At 34.4% G+C, this 16,500-nt stretch overlaps 3 protein-coding genes across 4 annotated transcripts; 2 read left to right on the top strand and 1 right to left on the bottom strand.

Annotated features, from left to right (window-relative positions):
- The first annotated feature begins 665 nt into the window (after nucleotides 1–665).
- LOC122395751 (protein eyes shut) lies at nucleotides 666–7,295 on the top strand. The gene is made up of 15 exons (XM_043393591.1): nucleotides 666–826; nucleotides 1,050–1,198; nucleotides 1,543–1,653; nucleotides 1,941–2,048; nucleotides 2,131–2,244; nucleotides 2,314–3,148; nucleotides 3,465–3,912; nucleotides 3,974–4,296; nucleotides 4,372–4,582; nucleotides 5,486–5,637; nucleotides 5,712–5,848; nucleotides 5,926–6,171; nucleotides 6,420–6,620; nucleotides 6,900–7,128; nucleotides 7,205–7,295. The coding sequence occupies exons 1-15, from the start codon at nucleotides 675–677 to the stop codon at nucleotides 7,293–7,295; spliced, it is 3,507 nt and encodes a 1,168-aa protein (XP_043249526.1). The 5' UTR covers nucleotides 666–674.
- A 91-nt stretch (nucleotides 7,296–7,386) lies between these two features.
- LOC122395752 (ATP synthase mitochondrial F1 complex assembly factor 2) lies at nucleotides 7,387–8,843 on the bottom strand. Its single transcript, XM_043393592.1, has 6 exons — nucleotides 8,585–8,843; nucleotides 8,292–8,485; nucleotides 8,102–8,212; nucleotides 7,809–7,989; nucleotides 7,618–7,733; nucleotides 7,387–7,533 (listed from the first exon to the last, which is right to left on the bottom strand). The coding sequence occupies exons 1-6, from the start codon at nucleotides 8,640–8,642 to the stop codon at nucleotides 7,387–7,389; spliced, it is 807 nt and encodes a 268-aa protein (XP_043249527.1). The 5' UTR covers nucleotides 8,643–8,843.
- Nucleotides 8,844–9,010: 167 nt separating this feature from the next.
- Nucleotides 9,011–16,450, top strand: LOC122395753 (integrin alpha-PS1). 2 transcript variants are annotated; one of them, XM_043393593.1, is made up of 18 exons: nucleotides 9,011–9,340; nucleotides 9,617–9,744; nucleotides 10,100–10,123; nucleotides 10,896–10,999; nucleotides 11,071–11,198; nucleotides 11,323–11,531; nucleotides 11,654–11,858; nucleotides 11,993–12,136; nucleotides 12,198–12,339; nucleotides 12,415–12,683; nucleotides 12,820–13,045; nucleotides 13,115–13,346; nucleotides 13,445–13,841; nucleotides 13,935–14,164; nucleotides 14,234–14,463; nucleotides 14,544–14,638; nucleotides 14,752–14,881; nucleotides 14,943–16,450. In XM_043393593.1, the coding sequence occupies exons 1-18, from the start codon at nucleotides 9,168–9,170 to the stop codon at nucleotides 15,171–15,173; spliced, it is 3,297 nt and encodes a 1,098-aa protein (XP_043249528.1). In that variant the 5' UTR covers nucleotides 9,011–9,167; the 3' UTR covers nucleotides 15,174–16,450. The 2 variants fall into 2 exon arrangements, with proteins under 2 accessions (XP_043249528.1, XP_043249530.1); XM_043393595.1 differs by lacking the exon at nucleotides 10,100–10,123.
- Nucleotides 16,451–16,500: the final 50 nt, after the last annotated feature.

A 16,500-nucleotide genomic window follows, 5' to 3' on the forward strand; every position in this document is an offset into this window, starting at 1 on the left:
AACTGCTTGCGAGACGAATGACGATAAAAAAAAATTATGGCGTTACCGCGATACGCCGTGTTCATTTTAATGTAAATGGAATAGTAAATTTTATATAACGACTGTTAAATAGATTTTACGATTAGTATGCGTTGGTAATGATAACGTTCGCTCGTTTATTTTAGCATCGATAGAATTCGACATTTTCGAAATAGAATAGAAATTATTATCGATGAAGCAAAGTTTCACGCAAGCGTATCCGATACATGTCACTGCTTGTGTAGCCAAACGTTGCTAAGACTACCAGGTAGTCCGACTACCTGCAACGAATACCATCTATGCTAACAAGTATATATGTTATATATGGAGAGACGTATCATCGAGGAACAGTGTATAAATTGACCAAAGGCGTCGTTATAGCTCGCGATTCACATTTCTTTAGTTGATTCGGGCAATCGACAAATACGTTGAAACGATCTATAGGTGGAACAGTGAACGAATCGCGTTGAATAAAAGTAATATTTACGTCGATTTTATTTTACAGGTGTAATTTTTATACGCTGACCGTGCATGTACGCTTTAACGACGACGTTCGTTCGAGCAACAAATTTAATCGAAAACACATGTATCTTCTAAAGGTCTTCAATTACTTATAGCAAACGCGTACAACTAGAGCCACGCTGTTTTCATTTAGAATGCATTATACAAGAGCGCGGGCAGAGAAATTCATGAATGAGAGAATCATTGTTCTGACGACTGTCCTGGCTTTAACGACCGGTTTTTCACGAGGACTGAATTGCAGCGGCGATCCCTGTATGTACGGGATTTGTTTAGAGGACGCGAACAGGTACATAAATAAATAATAGCCTTAGTTCGATCTAAAAATATTAGAACGACAAACGGTATACCTCGGGTCAGAGTTGGGAAAATCTTATTCGCGATCGACGAATAAAAATTTTAAATACTCGCTTTTTTAAAGTTAAACTGATCGACACCGTGAAATAAAAGAGGGGGGTCGATCGGTTTGGCTTCCGAGAAGCTTCGAAATTAATGAAATTAATCGTTTATAGCACCTACTCCTGCTATTGCATCGACGGTTATACCGGAATCAACTGCGAAATTAATTGGGACGACTGTTGGTCTAATCCATGTCTGAACGGAGGGACGTGCAACGACGCCGTTGCAGCGTATAATTGCACCTGTGCAGAGGGTTTTGTAGGTAACTCGTGATCCCTGCGTTTACCTTCTATCGCATGTGTGATACTCGACACGCCGAAGTGTTAGCACAGAGAATGATTAAACGATGTTCGAGCGTGAGGTTTCCTTGACCCCTTCACGTACGATTCCGTTATAAGTAATATTCCAAATGTACGCTATTTCATTTTGTTTAAATTTTTTTTGGTACATATTTGGTAAAAATGTGTTGATTTTAATATATCGGAACGAGCGTAATAATTATGACACTCGGTACACAGAACTTATGGCTCGATTTATCAGATTTTTATCAGCGCGCAGTTTGAATAAATTTATGCGTTTTCATGGCGTGCTCTCCTATATTTACAGGCATAAATTGCGAACAGAGGTACAGCGAATGCACGAACCAACCGTGTCTGAACAACGGGACATGCTTGGATTACGATGGTATCATTTGCCAGTGTCCTGATGGATATTCAGGTAGAAAAGTCTAATTACAAGAGCATATACTTGATAGAAGAAATATAGCGAGACCGGTAAGAACGAAGTAAAGAGCCCGAAAACAAGTTTTATACATTTGTATGCCTTTTGAACGCTAAGTAGCGAATTACGGGCCTAATCAGACCAAGAAGATACCTATTGCAGGCCTCTGCATCCTCTAACGAGTGACGTAAAAAAACGCGTTGCTAATTTACCGTATTCCTTCCATCCAGTATATGTGCTGTAACTTGTTCCACCTTGTTTTTTATATTTATATTTCCATAAAGGTGATTATTGCGAAATCGACGCCTCGGTTTGCAACGACACTATATGTAAAAATGGAGGCGAATGCGTGGAAGGGCCTGGATTCTCTTTCTTTTGTCGTTGTCCCGAAGGTAAATTCATTAAAAACAAAATGATCTACGGCTGCAGTTATAAAATAATTAACGTTTTAATTTCGATGCTCCCGTTGAAAAGGCTGGACAGGTCGACTATGCGACGAGGACATCGACGAATGCGTTGCATCCCCGTGCAAAAATGGTGGTCTATGTATTAACATACCCGCTTCGTATACATGCGCCTGCTTATTCGGTATGTTGCAATCGATTCAACGCATTATTCTAAACGTAATTACTCGTTAATCTCAACTGTTCTTTCAAGGATATACCGGCAAAGATTGCGACAAAGTAATCGTGCCCTGCGAGGAGAATCCCTGCAAAAACGATGCAGTATGCTTGTTCGAGGACGAACGACCGATTTGCTATTGCGTCCCGGACTATCATGGAATGTTATGCGAGCTAAAATACGACGACTGCGAGTCCAAATTCGCCAACTGCGAGAACGGCGGTTCATGCATCGACGGCATCAACAGTTTCGTTTGCGCTTGTCCGGCATTTTACAGCGGACCGTTTTGCAATGTACACGATCTTCCATCGACCTCTTCGACGCTTGAGACTGATAACGATAAGATCACTGCCAGTACATCGTTTTCACAGAGATCGTCGACGCAATCGGGAAGTGATACGTCACCACTACCGACCAGCTTCACGACTACGCAATCTCCGACATCCCTTAAAAATACCAACCGTTCATACACAAAATGGTACTATCTCACCGAAACACCATCCAGCATAGGCAAGAATGGCGTTACCTTTTTCGATAGCAGCGGAAGCACTAGTACAGAAACTACACAATTAATCACCGATATATCCTCGGTGTATACCGTTGGAAGCAAAGAAATATCTCAGAGCGAAACGGTCTCGTTAGAGCCGCGAACATTTCCTGATATTTCGAACGAAGTCTCGCCGATGTCTTTGACGGTGAAGATCGAGCCGGAATATACGACGCAAAAGTCAATTCGTAACGAAAGTACCACTGCCGGAAGCACGACTATTGAGACTACGTATCAAGAAGAAGGTACTGGAACGTTTGTGTCCATCGGTGATACAACAATTTCTGATGCGAATAGCACGACGAGATACTTCCCAACTACAAAGTAAAACAGTCTTAGCGTACCTTTGCTTGAATTACTTTAGAAAATACAGTCGAATTCTATTATGACGAGCATGGGATATACAGCGTTCGTTTTATCTGGAATAGCGTAGGGTAAAAGTACCTAATATCTTGCGATACAAGCACTGAACTTTTTTTGTGGTCAAAGTGATCAACAATTAACAAATAAAATGTTTATTACGTCCGTCAGTGTTCGTTGTAACGAACTTCGACTATAAATCGCAAGCTAACAAATAAAACTACAACTGAAAGTAATTACAGTGGAATAAACATTTTAACATATTATTATTGTTACTTAGATATTACCCTGTGGTAACTACATCTTCTGAAAAAACTACCGAAGGAACCACAGCAGCGGCAGGAAGCGATAAAAGCACTTCATTTTCTACTGTCACGTGGTCCTCAAGTTTTACAGAGTTCTGGCAGAACAAAAGTTCCGAGCCGAGTTTAATAACAACAGAAGTGCCAAAAACTACGGCTTCCTCATTTACAGATAAATGGACATACACGCCGCCATTAAAATCTTCAAACACAGATACGGAAAGTTCTACGTTCGCGTACACTAATAACGTTCCTTTGTTGTTAACAAGTAGTACCTCAACAAGGCCAATATTCGAGGAAGTTACCACCGAACTGGAACAGTTGTCGACCCAAGGTCAGCCATCGACGACTGAACAAAATAGTACTAAATGTTACGGTATGCTGTGTACAAATTCCACGGTAACACCCACCCGTAACGACAGCAAGGTAAATAATTATTTAATCCTTCGATACTGGCGGGAACGTAAATGTTGCTATATTTTTACAGTGTAATTGTTCTGATCGCGGTGACTGTAAAACCGATCCAAGTATAACACGTGCAGCCTTCAATGGGAAATCTTATGTAAGACAGCACGCCGACGTAGAGCTGTCGGATGACAATAATGCAACGTTAAAGATTTTCGTAAGGCTCAGAGCGCGTTTCAAGGATGGCATTATATTGCACGTTTACTTTGACAATGAGAAATATGCTTTGGTGTATTTGGAATATGGCGCTTTGAAGTTCCAATTCTCTTGCGGGCTTGAGACTATGTTACTCGGCGAGATCGATTCACCCATTGACAACGGATACGAAGTAGATATCGATACAAGGTACACCTTTGAATAATTTGAATTATTCTAGATCGGACTTCTACTCTATGTATACTATTTTTATTTTACACGTAGATTTCAATACTTCGTCAGAAATGAAACCAATAAATGTTCAGCACGTTTGCTGGTGAACGGGACCACGGCCATCAGCGGCGAACAAATTTTACCACTGCGTGGAAACCTTCCACGACATGCAAATTTACATTTAGGCGGCATACCATTAATATTTACGCACTATTTCTCCCATGTATCCATGGGATTTACTGGTTGCATGGACTCCTTAAAGGTTTGCTTTACTGTTTAACACTAGATTGCCCAAGGAAGTCATTTTGACTGCTTTTTAATTTCAATTAGAAAAACAATTATGTATATAATGACACAATTTCTTAGAATTTTGTGACTTTTTGCACAACATATAAATGCGTTTATTAATAATTGTAGTTACCTCCCCCGACCTTCATTTCCGGTATATATATATATATGTGTTATACCTATATCGCCCAAAAGCAGTCATTTCGACTGCTTGAGAAATTTTAAATAATCAAATGACTCTTATTATTCAATTGAGTAAATTTCTTATATGACCAGTTCGACTCTGTATTGAAATAACAGTTGAGACACAAGCCTTCTTAGGTTGATGACCTCATCCCCGCATCCCATCCCAGCGTACCTAACCCAGACCTAACCCAGACATAACCCAGACCTAACCCAGACCTAACCCAGATCTAACCCAGACCTAACCCAGACATAACCCAGACCTAACCCAGACTTAACCCAGACCTAACCCAGACATAACCCAGACATAACCCAGACTTAACCCAGACATAACCCAGACTTAACCCAGACCTATTGATAAATTGCAGTTTCTCAATAAGCTAAAGTAGTACTTGTTATTCGAATCTTTATGCAGTGATACTTGTTCTAACAAGTTGTTTATTTTATTTCTGCGCCCTAAATTCATAATATTATAACATAATATTAAAAATTAATTTTAAACAAATTTCTTTACACATTAGTTAGTATTTCACAATGCAGTCATTTTGACTGCTTTTGGCCAATATAGGTATACACTAAGTTTCAGTCTTTCTAGTGTTAAGGAAGACCTGTTCAGTGAATTGAAAATTGACAATTTGTGTATAAATGTGACGCACAAATTAATGAAACTTTAACACTGTTTTTGTTAATACAGATAAACGATGTTCAGCGTCATTTCATTCGCGATTCGACAGAAACGTTTCAAATCGAGGATTGCGTTTCTTTTCTGTGTTTGTCGAATCCGTGTCAAAATTTCGGTGCATGCGAGGAAACGAATGGCGCGGTACGTTGCAGATGTATAGCCGGGTAAGATAATTTGATAAATTAATTAAAAAGAGAAGCGAACTTGGCGGATGTTATAAATTATCACGATTGGATAGATACACAGGCCCATTTTGCGAACGCTCTATGTGCGATGAAAATCCTTGCGCGTTAGGTGCAACGTGCATCAGCTCGCCAGGAACGGGCTTCGTTTGCGTTTGCCCTCTTGGAACTCATGGGCTCTTATGCGAAGAAGGTATTCGAGTCACGCTTTCGTTACACGAGGCGGTATCTAAAACGTAAGCGCCAATTGAAAATTTAACAAACTTTCAGATACCGTTATAAACCGACCATCGTTCTCAGTACTTGTACCTGGATTGTCGTCGTACGTGGCTTACGGTGTTTCGAATTCTATAAAAGATACCATGGAATTAAAAATGAAACTCATACCACGAACTTTGGAACAAATATCTCTTATAGCTTATTTAGGACAAAGCGGATCGCGACGTGAATTATCCGATCATCTTTCCATAACGTATGTCCGTGGTTACATCATGTTGACATGGGATTTAGGAGCGGGTAAACATACATCTTAATGTTTCACTAGTTATGCACCATATGCTTTCTCATACTCTCTCTCTCTCTCTCTCTCTCACTGACCAAAGTTGATCTCTTGGATCTCGCTACTTGCTCGTATTCGAATCACCCCTTTATCGATTTCCAGGAAAAAATTTCGTTGTTAGGGCCATTAAAAAATCGGAAAATTGAGTCAGAGCCCTGTAAAATCTTTATTTGTAATTGTTTCGTTTCACGATGATGTTTTACAGGCGTACGTAGAATATTTACGACTGTTCCTTTGAGTGCAACAACAATGACAACAACAGCAAACAGGAGTTATATAGCCCATACGGTTCAGGTTGGAAGAAGAGGTAGAGATGCATGGCTTGCTGTTGATGGCATAGCTAATGTGACTGGACAGGTGGTTGGATCCATGACCCGACTCGACGTATCACCGATACTTTATATTGGTTCGTTCTTTTTTTCATTCTACACCTTTGTTTGACGCAATTTGTATCGCAAGAAAAATAATGCTCGAACGTCGTTTCATGTTGTTACATAGAGCGTTTCACACAACTGAGAAAAGTGATATAATTTCGCCTTATGACACTTTTAAAGATTTAGTTTTTCCTAGTTGTGTGGAGCACCCTGTATTTATAAAGCCTATTAATTAATTATTATTATTATACAAATACTTTACATAGTTTAAATTGAATAGAATTACAAAAAAAAATACTACTACTGCCTAGGTGGATACAAATCGAAGAACTTCGTATCGTTGCCCCATGATTTACCCCTCCATACTGGATTTTCTGGATGTATATTTGATATTGAATTACGTACGGAAAGCGCTATTTATCCAATAACAAGTTCTAGCCCTGCGACGGGACGTGGCGTCGGTGAATGCCATAGAAACGAATGCATCCGTCACTCGTGCAAAAATGGCGCAGTGTGTTTAAATCACGGGGCTACATATAGGTGAATTATTTCTTCAAATGTAACGTGCAGTCTTTAATATCCAATCTATTCATTAAATACCGATTAATTATTTCAGTTGTATTTGTACAAAGGAATGGATGGGTTCTGACTGTTCCATACCAGTGGAAGCATTGTCCTATGTTAACTCATCCTCCTGTCGCTCTTAGAATTAGTAAATATGTTGTTGCTGTTTCAATACATTTCACTATATTTATAGTAAAAGTTTTGTTTAAATCTCATTCGATTAATCCTCGAGTATTAACTAACATTTTCATTACTAGTTTTTGGTTGACAAGTCACCGAACTAGAATTTAAATGCACGAATAATATCGCTGCAGCTAAACGAGTTTGTAAATCATATTTATTATGATCGTGAAACCATTCTACAGTTCCCCAGTGAGAAGTCTATAGAAAGGAACAAAAAATACATTTATAAATTGAAAGGAAATCAATTTTACATAAGTTTAGCAAACAGCGTAGTACAAATACCTGATAATCTTCCTCTAAACGTGACAGTCTTACTGCGTCTCGTATACTAATTACTCTTTCTGCTGCAGCTAATGTGAGGATAACAGATTTTATCGCGTCTACACCATACATAAAACCTATAAACGAAAACAGTATTATCTATTATGTGAAACGTATATAAAATTGTACATTTTAATAATAAAATTACTTACCATTAACTGCACCGCAGCTGTAAGATAATAAATGTCTTAGCAATATCGCTTTAGTTTCCGAAGATATCACGGGAGCCTCTATACTTTGAGTTTTTACCATATTTACGCTATAATTGTCACAAAACCATTGTACCAACGGGTCCCACTGTTCGGTTTGCAATTTATATAGTTCGTCATTTTCCTATAATATAATATCATTCCATTTAACGAGTAAACTATACGTAGAAATATAGATTTACTTAAATTTCTATAACTTCTAGAGTATGTAAAATAAAAACATACAACGTACTTACATTCGAATGAAATAGAAGTGTATCCATTTCTAAGCAATTCACAATATAATTTACCATATCTATCTTTGTATGTTTGTGTGGATTATCTATTACAGTATTACACAAAGCTGTCTAGAAAAATTAGATACATAAATACGTATTACGATACTAATCGCTTATGAAATATTTGGAGGCTCGAAAAGAAATTTACCAAGTGCATATTGCCTCTATCGATAATATCTTTCTGCGCGTCCCATTCTGCTGCCACTGCGAGCGCAAGCGGTTTGTTATCCACTTCAAATATGTTTCCTTGCGGAGTCTTAAGTTTTCTTTGATCAAGCGCAATCTCAAATTTTCCACTGCTCGATATAATATTTGTTTTTCGATAGAATCTCTTGACATTGGCTAAAAAGTAATTCTTGCGTTCAGTGGACGATAATAACTAATTAAGAGCATTCTTTAGTTAAACAAAAATTAGGTTAAGAGTCGAAAATATATCCTTACCCATATTTCTCACTATACCAAAAGATGTAATAAATTTTCTATATTTAAAATAATACATTTTTAGGAAATATTAATATATCTGATTGCCATAAATATTATTTTATACTTTTTCGTAAGTATATCCGAGAAACAAAATCCCTAAAGAGAATTATAACGTTTTAGTGTAGCGAATCTCTGATAGTTTGTCATCGATCATATATCATCGTGCTTATATCTTAAATATTAGTTGCATCGAATAAAGATCATTTTCTCAAACAACAAATAAAAATAAATCATAACAAAATATTATGAAATTTTATGTATATATTATATATATATACATACATATAATTCACCACTTGCCGATGCTGCCCTCTACAAAGTACATAAATGCATAGGTAGTTCTTACTAAAAAATACTTGAATCTTGAATTGCGTGGGTGGAACCTGTGCTTGTTAAAAGGTGCAGATGAGTGGTGGTAAAGTAAAGAAACGTATACAAAAATAGTGCTGTAGATAAAAGCACAATAAGTCCTGGAGTCGATTACACAGCTTTTTACAAAAGCAGTAAATCATATGTGCGCAACGATTGAAATTAACCGAAAATGATAAGACATCAATTAACTTGGTTCATTTTGAACGTATGCTTAGTGTATACTTTCAACTTGGAACCAAGAATACCTGTTATCAAAAGAGGCCTGAATGGCTCTTATTTTGGTTATTCCATAGCCGAACATCAAGAAATATCTGACGATAGTACAGAAAAACCGAAAAGTTGGTAAGTATCACATAAATTACTTTTGTTACAGTTAAAACTACTATAAACGTTGTATAAGAATTATATTTTCATAATGTAAATACGTATTTACGCTATATACTAGGTATTACAACTTCATTATTTATTTACTTTTAGTATCTATGTACTTATGAAAATAAAAGTATTTAAGTTTTTACGATCAAAGATAATATAATCTATGTAATTAAATACATAATTATATAAATTTGTTGTATCTTAATTACGATACTATATTAAAAGCTTTAATAAATTTTACAGGATGTTAATTGGTGCCCCCTTAGACCAAAATAGACAACCGAATACTAATAGGTCTGGTGCATTATGGCAGTGCCCTTTAACAACATACCAAAGGGACTGTGTTCAAGTGATCACAGATGGACGATTAAGTATGTCCTATATTTAACTTTTTTTTTCATTTATTCCATCGATATCAGTTCATTATTAACAGCTTAAATATATAATTTAAGATCTTTATTTTTTCATATTTCGTTCTGTTCATTTTATTCATGATAATATTATATGTTATATCGTTTAATTCTTGTACTATTGTATACGAATGTGCTCAAGTATAAGAACTCAAAACACTGATTTAAATAAAGTGTTAATACATCACTTTAATTAATTCAATGCGCATGTTTTATGTTACCGCTGTATAGAGTTGTTAAGTTATCGAGCTTTATTTTATGTTATACACATAATAAGATTATTTTTTTGTTAAATTATGTATTGGTTAACGAGCAGCAGAAGGAGGTCTGTATGATACAAGTAAGTCGATAAATGATGTTGTTTGAATGAGCAATTTTTTAATTTTTATCAAAATATTTTATTTTACTTATGCATACATTTTCATTAAGTTATTACGATATTAGCATGACATATTAAATCGCAATGAAAGATTATTTTATTGTATTATTCGCATTAAGTCGATCGAAAGAATGTTATTTCTAACAAACGCATTAACAAACATTTCTATAAATTTAAATTTATATCACTAATATATCATATTATCACTAACTATGGAATGTGTCAATGTGTCTGCATTTTTGTATATAGTTATATGATATGTTTAATGAGAAAGAGATTGTGTATTCTTTTACTTATTACCGCAAGTAACATTTATTTGCTGTTACCTTTTATCGATTCTTGACAGCCTTTTTCATGCATATTCTTTATCTGTTTTAGCACGAACTGTAATGCTTAATTTGTTTTTTATTTATTTTTTCATTTTATACTTTTAGCAGTTTTATTTTCTAACACGCGCGATAACATCTACTTATATATATATATTTATAATCATCATACACGTATTTATATAATCACTGTTGTTCGATAAAACAATATTGCTATAATACTTATGGAACGTATAATACATTCATAAAATATATAAAATAAAATTGCTCTATCATTTCATATAGAAAAAATTTTTAACCAGTTTGGAGGAACAGTTTGTATTAAAAATATTAAAACGATTTAAAAAATGAATAAATGAAATTATTACTATACACAATTAGTTAACAAAGATCTTTTATTTTTTTAGGTTTTGAGTCTGATGATTTAGTATCGCCTGGTAATGATGAAATTAAAGATAATCAATGGTTAGGAGTAACTGTTCGTAGTCAAGGTGTCGGCGGTAAAGTTCTGGTTTGTAAATTTTTTTAGCGCTACTTATGTTAGTGAATATTTAATTACTTGACCATTTAATGAATTTTTAGGTTTGCGCGCATAGACATATCGTAAAAACAGCTGATTCTCAATGGGGCCAAGGACAATGTTATATATTAACGCAAGATTTGAAACATCAAGATTTAAAAAAACCTTGCTCCGGGAAACCAACAAATAAGTAATATAAAAGCTTTAATATGTATATGTCTAAAACAATAATTTCTTTATATCATTATGATTGAAATAAATATTGAAATTTTTTATTTTATTTAATCAAATGTATAGATTTGCCTCTGTTTCAGAGCACACGAACAATTTGGGTATTGTCAAGCTGGAACTAGTGGTGTACTTACTTCAGAAGATCGTGTTGTGATTGGTACACCGGGTCCGCACACTTGGAGAGGAACTCTCTACCTTTTTACCATTTCAGATGAATTTTTAACCAGAGATAATACAGTTTATAATGCTCCGATGCAAGATGCTTCTCCTGTCAGTAAATACAGTTACTTAGGCACGTACCTTATCACTGAATCGATAAATTTAATGTTATATGTCGTGTTATAAAATATTATAAGTGTAATTAATGTGCAAAAGTATTTGGAAATAATGAAAATATTAGAGTTTACTTTATAGGAATGTCTGTTGCTGTGGGAAACTTTTTTGGTACCGGATTAGCTTATGCGGCTGGAGCGCCACGTTCAAACGGTACAGGTCAAGTTATTCTACTTACAAAACGAGATTTCAAACCGGACATGGATGTTGCTCTTATTTTGGACGGTGAACAATTTGCTTCGAGTTTTGGATATGAAATTACTTCCGCGGATGTGAACGGAGACAAGTACAGTATTTCACATATATATATGTATATCTTTAAACACGTAAATTGAATTAAGTTTGCTCTCGTTTTATTTTAATCTATACATCCTCTGTATTTCATATTTTTAATATCTTTTAATTTTCTTTGTCTTTTAGAATCACAGATCTTATCGTGGCAGCGCCATTTTATTTCAACAAAGCGGAAGGAGGCTCTGTGTATGTGTATACAACTTTGCAAAAAACTTATAAGGAGGGCGAAAAGAGTAAGCCTGTTAAGCTTGTCGGGCGCGAAGAATCAAGGTAAGTTTTTCAAATATCTATATATGATTTATTTTCATTGATATTTATATATTAATTGTAGATTTGGATTTGCATTAACAAATCTAGGAGATTTAAATAAAGATGGATATGAAGATATAGCCGTTGGAGCGCCTTATGAAAAAAAAGGAACTGTATATATATACCTTGGTTCTAAAAATGGAATAATCGCAGTACCGTCACAGGTGTTATCCAAATTACATTATTTAATATCATTGTAAAAAATTTGTTATATAGGCTAGAATCCGTTCATTTTTTAGGTAATACATGCAGACGATATGCCAGAACCACTGCAAACATTTGGTTACTCGTTGAGTGGAGGGATCGATATGGATCAAAATGGGTATGCGGATTTGTTAGTGGGAGCTTATGAAAACGATGCTGTAGCACTCCTTCGTTCAAAAAAGATTATTGATATTACTACTTATATTCGTTATTTAAAAAAAGATGGCACAAATCAAGAAAAAATAGAACCTATCGATCCCAATAGATTTGGATGCCCAGAAGACCCTGATTCAAATCATACATGGCAAGTATAACTACATACTCAAACGCAATTCTCTCACTCTCGATTGTCGTTTTATTTTGGTGTTGTAGAATCATTCCCTAGAAGGATTATCATTAATAGTCGAACACTATGCATAACTACAGTTAATTTATTACAGTTTCTCGTTCGAAGCATGTTGCAAAACGGAATCTCTCGTAAAAGAGGAAGATATGCAAAATTTAAAATTGAATTATTATATCGAAGCTGAAACTTATACCGGAGTTAAAAAATTCTCTAGAGTTTGGTTCGGAGTTGGTAATTCACGACCACATTATATAAATCGCACGGTTACTTTAGACACAACAAAATTTGAACATTGCCAAAAGGAAATAGTTTATTTAAAGGTAATTAAAAGTAATGTTTTAGTACATTTTAATTGAATTTGAGGTTTACGAATATTGAACTTTCTTTAGGAAAATACACGCGATATCCAGTCACCTATTAAATTTCGTTTAAACTATTCGCTGATTCAAGAAGATCCAATTATGCCCGCTGAAGGTGAACCATTACCCGATATAAAGAATTATCCTATATTGAATCAACAAGAAGCTGCCCGTGTGTTCGAAGCAACTTTCCAAAAAGATTGTGGCAATAACGATATTTGCGAAAGCGATCTACAAGTAAAGGCTCGATTAAATTTATCAGGTGCGATTCTTAATTAAAGGAAAAATTATATAATATCATAAACGTTAGATTTATTAAAAGCCGCGAACAGATTATTTAATAAATATTTAATTTTTAAGCTTCGTCTGTGAAACCAAATTTCTATGAACTTCTTTTGGGCGAAAGGGAAGAAGTTGTAGTGGATGTAAATGTGTCTAACATCGGGGAATCAGCGTATGAGGCACAACTGTTCATCGTTCATTCTCAAAGCTTAAATTACATTGCCAGCAAAAGCAATGAATCCGTAATATGCAATTTACACAATACTACTATAGTGGCTTGTTCCATTGGAAACCCATTTAAGAAAGATAAAATGGTAAATATACAAGTACGATTTGATCCTAAAGAATTGGAAGATAACGAGTCACAGTTAGGATTTATGATATTTGCTAATTCTACTTCAAAAGAAATAAAAGAAAAAGAACCTACGAAATTGCGAGCAACGGTACTAAAGCGGGCAGAATTATCGATTAAAGGGTAACATTACGTTTAAGTTCATATTATTAAGTGAAATGTATAAGTTATCGCAAAATCAAATTAATAATTCCATATATATTATAAAAATTATAGGAGTGCAAAAATTCAATGGGCTTTCTATGGCGGACCAGTCATAGGCGAATCAGCTGTAAAACATTTAAACGAAGTAGGACCTAAAGTTTCACATATTTACGAAGTATTTAATGAAGGACCATGGAGAGTAAGTAGCTTAGAAATTCGCATATCGTGGCCTTACGAGGTTGCAAATGATAAAGCTCACGGAAAATGGCTTTTATATTTAGAAGAACTGCCAACTGTTAAAGGTGAGGTCTTGTTTTTAAATTAAAATCGTAAAATATAGTTTATTTATTGTATTACAATTTTGTTTGCAGCTTTAGGCGATGGTGAATGCATACTGCCGCCAGAACATGTAGTTAATCCATTAAAGTTACAGGATAGTATTAGTTACGATGATATGGATGTTTTTCAATCTGCAGTGTCCACTCCTCCTACATTGTACAATCACACCAACCACGTAAGAACGAGAAGAGACACAGAAAAAGTTGTTAACACGCGAACCGTCATCGATAAAGATGGCCATAGACGTCAAATAGTTTCGATGGTAACCGATTGCTCAAACATGTAATTTAAGACAATCCTAATCCTAATCCAAACTTAAAATTATATAATTTTACTTTACAGAATTGTAAAGCAGGAACTGCAAAATGTTTTGACATTACATGCTTCATATATAACTTGCAAAGGAAACAAGAAGCAATCATCACTGTTAAAGCAAGGTAACGTCCGATATCGTGCATGTTACGTCAATTTTACCAATAAAACAATTCTCGAGCGCCTAACGTTATTTTTAAATGATTCGTCGAATTAAAAATATTTTCATCTACTTCAGGTTGTGGAATTCTACACTTGTAGAGGACTATCCAAAAGTGGATCAAGTACACATAGGTTCTAACGCAAAGATAATTATACCAGCGAATGTTATAATACAACAAGAAAATTTAAAAGATGATCACACAGTTGTAAGTATTACTTTTTTTCGCATAATTAATTTAATTCGTACGATAATATTTCCATGTGCAGGCAGAGACGATTGTATATCCGGATCTTCTTGATCAACAAGATGCCGAGCCTGTGCCAATTTGGGTAATCGTGGTGGCTGTGGTGGCAGGTTTGATCCTATTTATTTTACTTACGTTAGTTCTCCGAAAGCTTGGATTCTTTAAGAGACGGCGACCAGATCCGACTTTGTCTGGAAACCTCGAGAAACATAAAGATGACAATCCGGAAAGTGAAGCGTTTTTTAAACGCTAAAAGTCGTAACAAATATTTGTTATGGATACATACTTAAAAAGTGCTTTTTCCACAAATTATCATGATTACTTACGTTTAGAGTACTTACAATAAAAATTAACAAAAGATAACAAAGTTCGAAGACGAGAGATATATACGATGCAACAATGAAACAACTAAATGCAAGAAGTTTTGGTATCGATATTGTGATATATTGACTTATTTATAGATATATTTCTTTTAAACAAAAAGGTGCAAAATTGTTATTAATGCAACTTTTTGATGTATCATACATTTTCGTGATTTCGCGGTCATAGTTATGACTTACCGTTCATACATGTATTCGTACCATTGACTTCAATTCATTCAATTACATCGTCTTGCAAATACTTTTTCTATTAGAAATTTCCGGCTGATGCAATTTTATATATTTTTATCGTTACATTTTATTAATGTAAAATATTTAAAATATTTTAGTAAAGAATTACTTCTTGACAATAATACTACTTAATTTACATATTCATATAAACGCACAAGTCTGCAAGGTAAAGTATACACAGGATTTTTTAAAAATATAAACGTGCCTTTACATTATAGGATTATGTATATATTTAAAACATTTATTAAGTCGTAAAATAGTTTGAACATATACTGCAGGTACTTAATACTTATTATTTCATCAGTCAGTCGATGGTTTAAGTATGATAAAACACATTGTGTATTACTCTTTTACAATAAAACACATTCCTCAAAGTATTTATATATCTGCATGTATTAGGTAACATACAATTTTCTGGGAATACTACATAAATATTTAAGAATATTAGGTCGCGTGGAAAAAAAACAAATACGTATGATCACTTTAAGAAATCACTGTAGAACAAAATAAGTTTAAATTTGCTATCAGATATTGACCACATGCAATTTACTTAATTTTTTAATCGTTAAATTGTAGCTTATCGGTAGTTTTGTATTCGCATATTGAAATATAAACATCGTTAACTTTAAGGTAATTTACATAATATCTGCTGGTAATTTATATTCCATTGCCAGTAAAAAATTAACACTGCCCTGTAAAATATATTTACAAGAACGAGAAATAAACTGGAGGAATCCGTTTAGCAATCTGCTAATATTTTCTGCAAAGTATTTAACAAAAATATTTCATTACACGCGTTAATAGTTATCTTATTGAATGAAATGTAACTGTATGTATAATGCAATTTAAAAAATTTAGTGTACACGAATGTAAGATAAAAATTTTTTCATTTTATTTCTCGATTATAAATGCAATGTTATATTTTATACTTTATTTAATTTAAAATTATATAATTTGTTGTAATCAAAA

Source organism: Colletes gigas, unplaced genomic scaffold (genome assembly GCF_013123115.1).
Source record: "Colletes gigas isolate AHSC1104 unplaced genomic scaffold, ASM1312311v1 Colletes_gigas_Sc00006, whole genome shotgun sequence".
NCBI classification, from domain to species: Eukaryota; Metazoa; Arthropoda; class Insecta; order Hymenoptera; family Colletidae; genus Colletes; species Colletes gigas.

What these genes read in the sequence shown, in the direction of transcription:
- LOC122395752 (XM_043393592.1), bottom strand. Translation starts at nt 8,642, where the DNA reads ATGTATTATTTTAAATATAGAAAATTTATTACATCTTTTGGTATAGTG. An exon ending in TGGTATAGTGAGAAATATGG is followed by an intron (nt 8,486 to 8,584) that starts GTAAGGATATAT and finishes ATTACTTTTTAG; the next exon opens with CCAATGTCAAGAGATTCTAT. An exon ending in ATAGAGGCAATATGCACTTG is followed by an intron (nt 8,213 to 8,291) that starts GTAAATTTCTTT and finishes TAATTTTTCTAG; the next exon opens with ACAGCTTTGTGTAATACTGT.
- LOC122395751 (XM_043393591.1), top strand. Translation starts at nt 675, where the DNA reads ATGCATTATACAAGAGCGCGGGCAGAGAAATTCATGAATGAGAGAATC. An exon ending in CTGTGCAGAGGGTTTTGTAG is followed by an intron (nt 1,199 to 1,542) that starts GTAACTCGTGAT and finishes CTATATTTACAG; the next exon opens with GCATAAATTGCGAACAGAGG. An exon ending in GTGTCCTGATGGATATTCAG is followed by an intron (nt 1,654 to 1,940) that starts GTAGAAAAGTCT and finishes ATTTCCATAAAG; the next exon opens with GTGATTATTGCGAAATCGAC.
- LOC122395753 (XM_043393593.1), top strand. Translation starts at nt 9,168, where the DNA reads ATGATAAGACATCAATTAACTTGGTTCATTTTGAACGTATGCTTAGTG. An exon ending in AGGAGGTCTGTATGATACAA is followed by an intron (nt 10,124 to 10,895) that starts GTAAGTCGATAA and finishes TTATTTTTTTAG; the next exon opens with GTTTTGAGTCTGATGATTTA. An exon ending in TAAAAGATGATCACACAGTT is followed by an intron (nt 14,882 to 14,942) that starts GTAAGTATTACT and finishes TTCCATGTGCAG; the next exon opens with GCAGAGACGATTGTATATCC.